This window comes from Diceros bicornis, chromosome 21, assembly GCF_020826845.1.
Source record: "Diceros bicornis minor isolate mBicDic1 chromosome 21, mDicBic1.mat.cur, whole genome shotgun sequence".
In the NCBI taxonomy this organism is placed as follows: Eukaryota; Metazoa; Chordata; class Mammalia; order Perissodactyla; family Rhinocerotidae; genus Diceros; species Diceros bicornis.
The window spans coordinates 55,831,126-55,841,659 of NC_080760.1; the positions used below are offsets into that span (position 1 = coordinate 55,831,126).

General features: G+C 58.2%; 1 protein-coding gene across 1 annotated transcript; it reads left to right on the forward strand.

The window, feature by feature from the left end:
- Window positions 1-772: 772 nt before the first annotated feature.
- On the forward strand, window positions 773-4,569 carry LY6L (lymphocyte antigen 6 family member L). Its single transcript, XM_058565041.1, has 3 exons — window positions 773-869; window positions 1,076-1,196; window positions 3,643-4,569. The coding sequence occupies exons 1-3, from the start codon at window positions 797-799 to the stop codon at window positions 3,860-3,862; spliced, it is 414 nt and encodes a 137-aa protein (XP_058421024.1). The 5' UTR covers window positions 773-796; the 3' UTR covers window positions 3,863-4,569.
- Window positions 4,570-10,534: the final 5,965 nt, after the last annotated feature.

The following is a 10,534-nucleotide window of genomic DNA, read 5'->3' on the forward strand; positions in this document are numbered from 1 at the left end:
CCTCCTCCCCTCTTCTCCCTCCTCCCCTCCTATCCCCATTCCCCTCCCCCACCATTTGGCCCTTGAGCAGTACTTTCCTGGGTTCCTGCTCAGAGCCTGGCTCAGGACGCTTCCCTTTCCCCACTGGACTGCCTTTGCTTCATCCGATTGCCCAGACGTCACCTGTTCTCCAGCTCCAATGGTCCCTCCTCCCCCTTGAAGCCCTCCTTCTCTCTCCTCCACCTCCAACATCAGGCCACTTCCTGCCACACTGCAGGGAAGGAACGTCTCTGTGTCAGCCCTCCGTGGGCCCCTGAGGCAGGGACCAGATCTGGTTCCCCGTCCACGCGGTGTGATCTGGAGCCCTTCTGCACACGGATCTGTTTACAAGATGAGGAGGAGCGTCAGAGCTGACCTGGGGCTGAGGCTGCCCAGGGGGTGGACCCGCAGGGGAGGTGAGTCCCTGCCCTGCTTCTGCTCCAGGAGGAGGTGGCTGGAGGCTGAGGCTGCCCTCCTCAGGGACCCCAGGAGACCCTCCCCAGAGCAGGAGCTGCTTAGGAGGGGCTGACAGGCCCCCACGCCCGCCCCGTCCCTGGGCTGACTCTCCTCCAAGTGTCCAGCTCCTGCATCCAGGTAGAGGGGAGGAGCTGGGAGGAGGGTCCCCTGGGAACCAGGATCTGAAGGGCATGGAATGACAAGGGTCCAGGGAGGCGGGATCGAGGGGAGGGGAGATGAGGCTGGGGGAGTTGGGGGATGATCCGGGTGAAGCCTCCTACTCTGCTCGGCCCCAGCCCCCTCAGGCGGAGCCCTCGGCGTCATGGAGGGGCTGGTTCTAGGCCTGTGGGCGTTACTGGTGTCTGCGGAGTTTGGTGGAGGCGCGACAGAGCCAGGTGAGGGAGAGGGGGTGCGGGGTCCGGGGCAGGGGGCGGGCCATCGGCCTTCGGGGGCTGCGGGGGGCTCCCAGTCGGGCGCTTGGGGCGCATCTCATCTCGGGGACTCTTTCCGCGGGGTTTCTTAAGCTCGCCTTGTGGGGCGCACCGTGCGCTCGGGCCAGGTGCGCAGCCAGGCTCCACCGAGGCCCGTGGCTGTCCCACAGGTGTGAACCTGAGCTGCTACCAGTGCTTCAAAGTCTCCAGCCAGGCGTTGTGCAAACCCGCCGCGTGCTACTCCACGGACCGGGTCTGCGTCTCGAACGCCGCGATCGTCACCATAGGTGAGTCCCTGGGCGCGGGGGAAGGGGCGGGTGCCCCAGCCTCCCTGGGACAGGGCCTGGATCCCTGGGCTCTCTGCAGGGCTGGGGCAGGGGCGCCCTGAGACCTGCTGGGCGGACAGCACCTCATGCTCTCTCCTCCCACTGGACTCAAGGGGGACTTTCCTCAGATTCTGAATTGGGCTACCCTTTTTCTCCTCCTTCTGAGGTACAGTTCTTAATGTCACTCCCCTGGGAACTGTCCGCAGGGCAGAGGCTCTGGTGTAACTGAAGTTATGGGGAGAGCAGGAGGCCAGAGGTGTGGCCGTGGGGAGCAGGGTCAGCCAGGCAGGCCACTGCGCCTAGGACGCCTGCTTGCTCCATCGCTGCCCACCAGGCCGCACACCCGTGTGGCTGACTGTGGGCTGAGGGCATAGGGCTTCACTTTAAAAACAGCCTGAGAGGGCCAGCCCCGTGGCTTAGCGGTTAAGTGCTCGCGCTCTGATACTGGTGGTCTGGGTTCGGATCCCGGGGGCACACCGACTCACTGCTTCTCTGGCCATGCTGAGGCCGCGTCCCACATACAGCAACTAGAAGGATGTGCAACTATGACATACCACTATCTACTGGGGCTTTGGGGAAAAAAACGAGGAAGATTGGCAATAGATGTTAGCTCAGAGCCAGTCTTCCTCAGCAAAAAGGAGGAGGATTAGGAGGAGGATTAGGAGGGGGATTAGCATGGATGTTAGCTCAGGGCTGATCTTCCTCACAAAAAATAAAATAAAACAAATAAATAGATAAAAAACAGCCTGAGAGAAGATTATACAGTAAAACCCAAACACGTGCCCCAGCCCCACTGCAGTGTCACCTGCAGACCACCAGAAGCACTCTTCCCTAAGATGTCCAGAGAGAGCCGGGGGTGGGGACCCATCTGTTCTCCCGGGAAAGCACGAGCACCGTGTGCTGATTGGCCAGGTGGTTCCAGGTCCCTGGGCCCTGCCAGCGCAAGCAGAGCCGCCTCTTCTGTGTGCCTTCAGGTCCTAGGCGCCTGGCTGGAGCATCGTTCATTTGATCGGTTCCCCATACTAAACCTCAGGAGGGCCCCCGTTTCCTGATTGTCCAGTAATGATGCAAGAAATACATGTTGCACAACTGGGTTCCCGGAGGCGACTCTGTAAAGTGGACTAGCCGGTGAGAACCACAGGTGCACTTGCCGTTGCGGCCTCTGCCGCGGTGCAGCGTGCAGGCCTGCACCACTTGCCCCGCCAACCTCACTCCTGCATCACCGGCACGATGGTTCCTTTCCTGGTTACGCTTCCGGCAGGTGACGAAGACATTTCAAGGTGGATTTTTACACGGAGGGAGGCCCAGCCCCTCCTCTGTGGTCTGACCCTCATCTCCACAGTGAGCCTTTCCCCACATGGCGCCCCTTCGGAAGCCTCCCCCTCGTCCTCACCGTGTGGAGGACTTTGTGCACGGGGAGGGCAGGGACGCGTTGCCTGAACAGGGTCTGAGCCTCCCTGGTCCTGTTTTTTCAGCACCATTTCCTTTATCTTGGCTCCACCCAAGCATCGTGTTTACAGTTTCTGGGCCTGGAGGCGTGGCTGGAGGCTGTGTGATGGTGGCCCCTCAGAGCAGGGAGTGGGCAGGGGTGAGGGCTCTCTTCAGGGGCCCCTCCCCTGTGCCCTGACCTTGCCTGAGATCCCCACCCTGATCGCTGGGGACAGGCAGAGGGAGCTGCTCAAGGTCGGGCCCTGGAGGCTTCCTGACGAGGAGGCCGGCTCTTTCCCTCCTTCAGCCTCTCCTAAATCGTGTGCCACTGAGCAGCATTCTTCGTAGCCTATGAGACAACGTAACATCATACGATACAATTACCGTATAATACAGCATAATGTAAATCAACACAACAGAACATAATGCCACACTGCACACACAACACAGCATCGTACAACATAACACAGGTGGGTTCCACCCACGAGAGTCTTCCCTTCTACAGTCCGGGGTGTTCTGAGTGTCTTGCATTCCTCCAGGGCTTCCTCCAGGGTCTCTGCTGCGTCTTGAGATGAACAGTGGGGAGATGGCCAAGCCCAGGCTGAGCGCCCAGTAGGATCTCTGTGGTTCCCGATCCCTGTCCGCTCTGCCCTGCTTCACCCCGTCTCCCCGAGACTCGAGGCCCCTGAGCTGGCCGGGGTGGTCCAAGCCGTGTGTCACCACCTCATCTTTGCTGTGACCTTGAACGTGATCTTGGGCAGCCACGCACCCACTGCTCTGCAGCGCCTGACCTGTGAAGGGGTCAGGAGACGGTATCTGTAGCCCTTGAGGGGCCGACAGTTCTCTGATCTGAGGTTTAGTTCTCGCATTTGCTGCCCGCCTGGAGAGCACCTGCCCCCTGCCTCTCCTCGTGACCTGGAGTCCTCCTTCCTGGAGCCTCAGGGCCACTTCCCCTCCCGTCTCCTCTCTTCTGCAGGGTTGAGGGTGAGATTTCTGCTCAGCAAGCGCTGTGCCCCCCGGTGCCCCAACGCCAACGTGAAGTATGAGTGGTTGTCGGGATCCGGGGTCCTCAACAGCCTCATCCGACAGTGTTGCTCCGGAAACCTCTGCAACAGGGCACCCGCTGCACGGGGCAGTCCCTGGGCCCTCCAGAGGGGCTTCCTGCTCCGCGTGGGCCTCAGCCTCCTCTGGGCCCTGCTGTGAGCACGTTCTCTCCACCCTGCAGGCCCACCCTGTCCTCCCGCCTCCCGCCTCTGCCCTGTACCATCCGCTTCGAGACACCAGGTGGGACATTCCCTCTCTGAGGGCATGGGAAGGGTGCAGTCACCTCCACCCTGGACCTGGCCGCCTCTCTGGTCTTTGGCCATGGCCCTTTACTCACACAGCCCGAGCTGTAGCTGAGGCTACAGGCTCCCCTGGGAGGAGACAGGTATCTCCCCATTTGGGGTGACAACTCCCTGCATAAGGTTCCTTGCCCTGAAAGGACTGTCCAGGGCCCTGTGAGGGGCAGGAAGAGCCTGGGCAAGGCCAGAGAGTGGCTCTCGCCCTGGCTCTGGCTCCAACTTGCTCTGTGGCCTTGGCCAGCTGCCTCCCCTGTCTCAGCCACCTCTGTCCAAGGGGGCCCAGGCAGAGTCATGCTGCCGGTGTCCACCAGTGTGTTGAGACCACAGCCCTCACTCCTTTCAGAGACAATAAACTCTTTGCCCCACCTCCCTCCTGCTCCTTCCTCCGTCTCCACTCGCCGCGCCCAGACCACGTCCCCCAGGCCCAGCTCTCAGCAGACTCGGTGGTTGTGTGCCATCAGACCCGGACAAAACTGTCCAGCCGAGCACGGGGACGGCCCCTGCATCCTGGGCCCAGCACGGGGTAAGCAGGAGTCCAGGCTCAAGTCCAGATCCAAGGCAGGGACAGCCGGCTGCTGTGTGGAGGTGGGGGAGGGGCTGGCGGGTTGGGATCGGGGCACATGATGGGGTCAGTGCTTCCCATCTAGGCCAGTGGCATGCGGGGGATGCTGGGAGGCCACAGCTGGGCAGTGAGGCTGAAGGGACCAGTGTTTGGTCGGCAGCTCGGTTGGAGGAGGTGAGGCCCGATGGACAGGAAAGGGCTGGAGGCACCCAGGACGGCCCCGTGCCTAGCCTGAGGGAGTGTCACCCAGGTGAGGGGCACAGATGAGGAGCAGGTTGGGAGCCGACGACCAGCTCAGGGCTGTCCAGGGCACCCATGGGACATCCAGGGGGACGGCCTGGAGGACAAGGGCCAAGAGCGGAGCCCCCAGCATAGGGGACGGGGAGGAGGAGAGTCTGTGGGCAGGGGCAGCATCACCAGGCAGCACACCCCCCAGAACGCAGGAGAGCGCTGGGTCCACACACCTGCTTCCCACCCCCGGCTCCTCAGGCCCACCCAGCCCCAGGGGCTGCACACCTGCCCCCAGTCTCCACCTACTCACCATTTCCCCCTGGGGCCAAGGGGGCCCTTGTTGCTCCAGGGCCTTTGCGGGTTCAGGATGACCCTGGGCCTTGGCTCCCCTCTCTGCCAAGGAGACCCCTGGAGTTGCTAGGAGCTCTCGGGTGAGAGTCCCAGAAATCCCAGCCTGGACAGGACCTCTCTCCCCTTCACTACAGTTGTGAATTTTCTTTTTTTTTTTCGAGGAAGATCAGCCCTGAGCTAACATCCACGCTAATCCTCCTCTTTTTGCTGAGGAAGACTGGCTCTGAGCTAACATCTATTGCCAATCCTCCTCCTTTTTTTTCCACAAAGCTCCAGTAGATAGTTGTATGTCATAGCTGCACACCCTTCTAGTTGCTGTATGTGGGACGTGGCCTCAGCATGGCTGGAGAAGCGGTGCATCGGTGCGCACCCGGGATCCGAATCCGGGCCACCAGTAGCGGAGCGCGCACACTTAACCACTAAGCCACGGGGCCAGCCCAAGTTGTGAATTTTCATGCTGACTTTAAACCCCACCCGGTCCCCTGGGCTGGCCAGGCAGGCCTCTCACCATCTACTGCACCCATCTCCCCACACGGGGTTCCTGGCATGCTGGGCATCAGGCATCTCTGATTCCCTCGGCTTCGGCCAGCTAGCAAGGCCGTGCTGAGGGGAGATGATCACGTGGTGTGTGTGCAGGAACCGGAGGTCTTCCCTCAGAGCTGTGTCTTCCCAGAAAGGATGTGTGCGTGATCTGGGTGGCACCTGTGCTGTATCAGGGCCTCCACACCCTGTCCCCCAACAGCCTGCTGTACCAGCTGCTCTCTGCTTCCATGAAGAGGACACTTTTGGAGCCGGGGACCCTGGGCCTCCCTCAGGACAGGGGACCAGGATTGCAGGCTGCTCTCAAAGGAATCTGAACTTTTTTAAAAAAAATAGCTAATCCCAGTATATGGATAGGAAAAATAAGAGTAAAATGCAGTAGAATTCCGACTAATCCACGTAGAAAGAATGATGGAAATACGCAATCACCACTTGACAAAAATCCACAGTAATAATTGTTTCAGGCAAGAATCCTCAATAGTGACTGAATATGTGGGTAAAGAAATGATGAGACATAGGACATCTACATAGTTTCAAAGTGTCTCTAACAAGACACTAAGCACAGTGGGACAAATGGTAACCTTACAGTGGAAAACTTCGCAGGGAACACCTTAACCAAGAGATGAAAGTCAACATCACCAGTGAAGGGGCAAGTCAGTATCACATGCCTCCTGATATGATGCACTGACAAGATCACGACCACATTTCCACGATATTTTCGCCAAAATGCTTCAGTTGAATTTAATCATGAATAAACAACAAGCCAACATGAAAAGACTTTCCACAAAATAGTTGACTGTTACTCTTCAAAAGTGTCAAGGTCACAAAAGAAATCAAGACTGAGGACCTATTCCAGATTAAAGGAGACTAAGGAGGCGAGACAACCGAGTGACGATCTTAGATCAGACGGTGGACTGGAGAAGGGCATTGGGGGGCAGCGGGTGAAATCGGAATAAGATCTGTAGATTAGATAACAGTGTTGCATCAATATCAATTTTGTGATTTTGATCATTGCACTATAGTTACGTATGATGTCAAAATCTGGAAAATCTGAGTAAATGGTTATATAGAATAATTCTTACAGTTGTTTGCCACTTTTTTATAAACCTGAAATTATTTCCAAATGAAAGTTTAAACTACGAGCCTCTCAGCAGAATAGTAGTCTTCAATCTTCTTTCATATAAGCACAGAAGGACATAAATTTTGCCCAAACTACCACCCATCACTGCATCCCAAACATTTTGAGAAGTGGTGTTTTCCTCATTTATCTGTTCTAGATATTTAAAAAAATACTTAAGATGCTCTCTTTTTAAGGACTGTGTTAATTTGAAATGTGTTTCTTTTTAATTTTTACATGTGAAAAGATTGTATTTATCTTTTTTGTCATTGATTTCTAACTTAATTGTATCTAAGTCAGAGAACATGGTCCTGAGATATGAGATAAAGAAGATGTTTGAGAAATGATAAAATCTGGACACTTTGAACAAAATCAAAGTACTGGAATGTCTTGTTCAAGTTTCAGTTGAATATGCAATACCAGGTGCGTGAGTGTAATTACTTTCACAGAAGGAGAGCTTGAGGGAGCCCGTTGGACCATTTATTTTGTGGAACATGAACTCAATACAATGAACTGCCCTCCCTCATCTCAGCCCTTGGCCCCCACTCCTTCAGGATCTCAGGAGTTTCTGGGTCTCTCCCTCGGCCATCTGTGGGCCCCACAAATCCCTTCCCCTATCCTCCGTGGTGTTGAATCCAGTGCCCTGCCATGGGTCTGCGACACACACACACAAAAAGGATGCATCACAGCTAATGGCTGAGTCTGAGGCTGGCCCAGGTGGGTGGACTCACAGGTGGGGAGACCAGGTCCCTGCCCCTCGGGCTGTGACTCAACTCCCTCCTCCTCACTGGGCCTCAGAGGTTGCTGACTTAAGAACCCCAGGAAGCCTTCCCACAAGCAACGTTGCTTCTGTACTCCATCAGGGCCAAGTTCAGGTCTAGGGGATGGTGTAGGAGAGGGGGGTCAGGTGAGGATCCCTGGGATTTGGACCCAGGTGGGGCAAAGGACCTGAGGGGGATAGGAGGATGTATGCGAATGGGAACAGAGGATGTGTCCAGGGTGTGGGACCAAGGGGTCAGGGAGGAGAGCAGAAGTCGGGGTGCATGAGGCGGGGGTGGAGGATGGGAGGCTCTGGGTAAGGTTCTTTCTCTGTCTCCCCGCTACTCAGGCCTGACTGCCCACGCCAGGAGAGCAGTCCTCCTGATCCTGTGGTGGACCCTGTGTTTGCAGACAGAGGTGAGGCCAACAGGGGAGTGCCAAAAGGGGAGGGCCCCTGGGTCTCTTCAGTGTGGGCTGAAGGCTGTGTGGAGCGTTGGCCGCTTATTTACCTGTGCGTGCATGTGGTGTGGTGTGTGGTGTGTGTGTGGTGTGGTGTGTGATGTGTATGTACGGTGTGCACGGTGTGTGTGTGGTGTGGTGTGTGTGTGTGGTGTGGTGTGTAGTGTGGTGTGTGATGTGTGTGCATGGTGTGTGTGTGGTGTGGTGTGTGTGTGTGGTGTGGTGTGTAGTGTGGTGCTTAGTGTGTTTCCTTGAGGACTGTCTGGGCCTGTGTGTGGTGTGTAGTTTGCGGTGGACCCTGCAGGGAGGTTGGGTTGTGATGTCAGCTTGCAGGCATGAATGTCAGGCCCGGGTCCTGAGGATGCCTATGTGCTCACGTGGGGTGTTACTGGGGGAGCCGTGAGCCTGAGGTCACCAGGCGTCTTCAGCGGGGGTTGGCGGGCGGCAGGAGTGTGCACTGAGTGTGCCCTGAGGGGGCGCTGAGCCCGACTCCGCCCCGCCCGCCCAGACAGCAGCCTGCACTGCTACCACTGTCTGCTGGCCAACAGCAGCTCGTACAGCAAGCCTGTCGCCTGCACCCCCGAGAGCATCTTGTGTTTCTCCTACAAGGTGGTCTTCAAAATCAGTCAGTCCCTGCCGGGGCGGGGCCCAGAGAGGGTGGGGGTGTGCGTCCGAGCTCTGCCGCCCCCTTCCCTTCCCGGAGCTGCTCCCTCCAAGGGGCTCCTGCCCTCCTTGGACCCCATGTGTGGTCTCCCTTCTCCCCTCCATTTGAAGCTCACAGGAACCATCCACAGGACAAAGAGGGAGCGACCTGTGAGTTCACAAAGAGCCTGCAGGCCTGGTGGCCTCAGGAGAGGGGTTCCCCGGGGGGAGAGGGGGCGTCGGGCCAGCAGGCCTTCAGAGCCCCACAGAGACCTCTCCCTTTATGGGGCTTAGATAGAAAGAGAACTCACAGGATTTCCCTTCAATTCCATGGGAAGACCCTGGGTAGCGAAGGGTGCAGGTCCCTGCAGCCCTGCCTGCGCTGGGCTGTTCTCCGAGGGGACCTGAGTTGCCAGCATGGCCCTGCTCTCCTCTGGGGTCTTCCCCCATCCTGCTGCCCCGACGGGAGGTGGCAGGAAGGGCAGTCACACCTGCGCCTGGGGAGCGTGTTGCAGCTTCTGCCCTTCGCCTGTCCTTCCATCCCCGCCCTCCCGGGGGACGGCGGGGTGGGGTGGGGAACACCAGGAAGACCTGGCTCCTGTGAGGGCTGTCTCTCTCTCTCTGGGTGTCAGTTAGGGGCAGCAAAGGCCCCCTCAGGGTGGAACCCGGGGGGGAGGGAGGCGGGCTGCAGGGAGCTGCTCAGCGTTGGGGCTTCCTGCAGTGCACCTGCCGGGTGCGCCCAGGGAGCTGGAGGAGCCTCAGGCCTCTCTCAGGGTGCTCTAAGTGGGCTCCAGTGGGAAAACATCCTTCTGGAGCTTTTGATCTGACGTTGGATCTCCCCTATGCCACCCCAAGTGACCCTTTCTTCTATTTGGGGACTGCTTGGTGCTCTTCTATCCCTGTGGGTTGTCAGGAGGGACGCCTGTAGACAGAACCAGGCAGAGATCTCTCTAAACATCTCTGTCATGTCTGTACTCGCAAGTTAGGAATGGACCAAGCCTGGCGCTCGGCACCTGCAGGTGCTGGAACATCACCAGTTCCCCCAAATTCTGCACACACCCCAACTCCCACAGCATGCCAGGGAACCTGGGCTGACGGGGGCTGCCCCGGAATGCTCACGCTCAGGGAACCTGCAGCCCCAGAGTTCTGCCTGGCTGACCGCTGTCCCCAGGCAACATCAGGAAAGCCCTGCTCCTCCCTCACTGCCGGAGGCCCTAGCTGTGAGCACCTGCTGTCCCACCTCCAGATTCAGAACAAAAGACACTGATCTCTGGCAGATGCACAGCCTCCTGCATCTTCAGGTCCCTGCAAACACGATCATCCATGCCAACATCAGGTGCTATTCTACCAGCCTGCGCTACAGGGACGCCAGGGTGAGCAGTGTCACCTGGACCCTGCAAGCAGGGCTCCTGCTCAGCCTGGGGCTCAGCCTCCACCACGCCCTGCTGTGAGGAGCCCTCCCCTTCCTGCCCTCCTCCCAGTCTCCACTGCCCTTTGATGACTGTCTCCCACTCTCGCCCCCCATCTGAGTAAACTGGGTGACAGGACCCGCCCTCTCTGAGGTGAGCGTCCCCTGATGGGAGAGGCGCAGACTCACTGCCCCACCTCCTCCAATGTTGACTCTTTGCCCCCAGGGCCCAGCAAGTCTGAGAAAGGGTCCAGCCCCACCTGTCCTCCCTGCCCAGTGTTGGGGGTGGCAGGTTCCAGCTCACTCCTGCAGTCCACCCTAAAATGGGCCCCGCCCTGACAAAGCATCAATCCCATCCCTTCTATGCCAATGAGATGAGTGGTGACATTTGCCCCTCACATGGGCCCTGGAGTTCATGTCCCCCAGGGAAGCCCCCCACGTGCACCTGGCAGGCAGTCAGGAA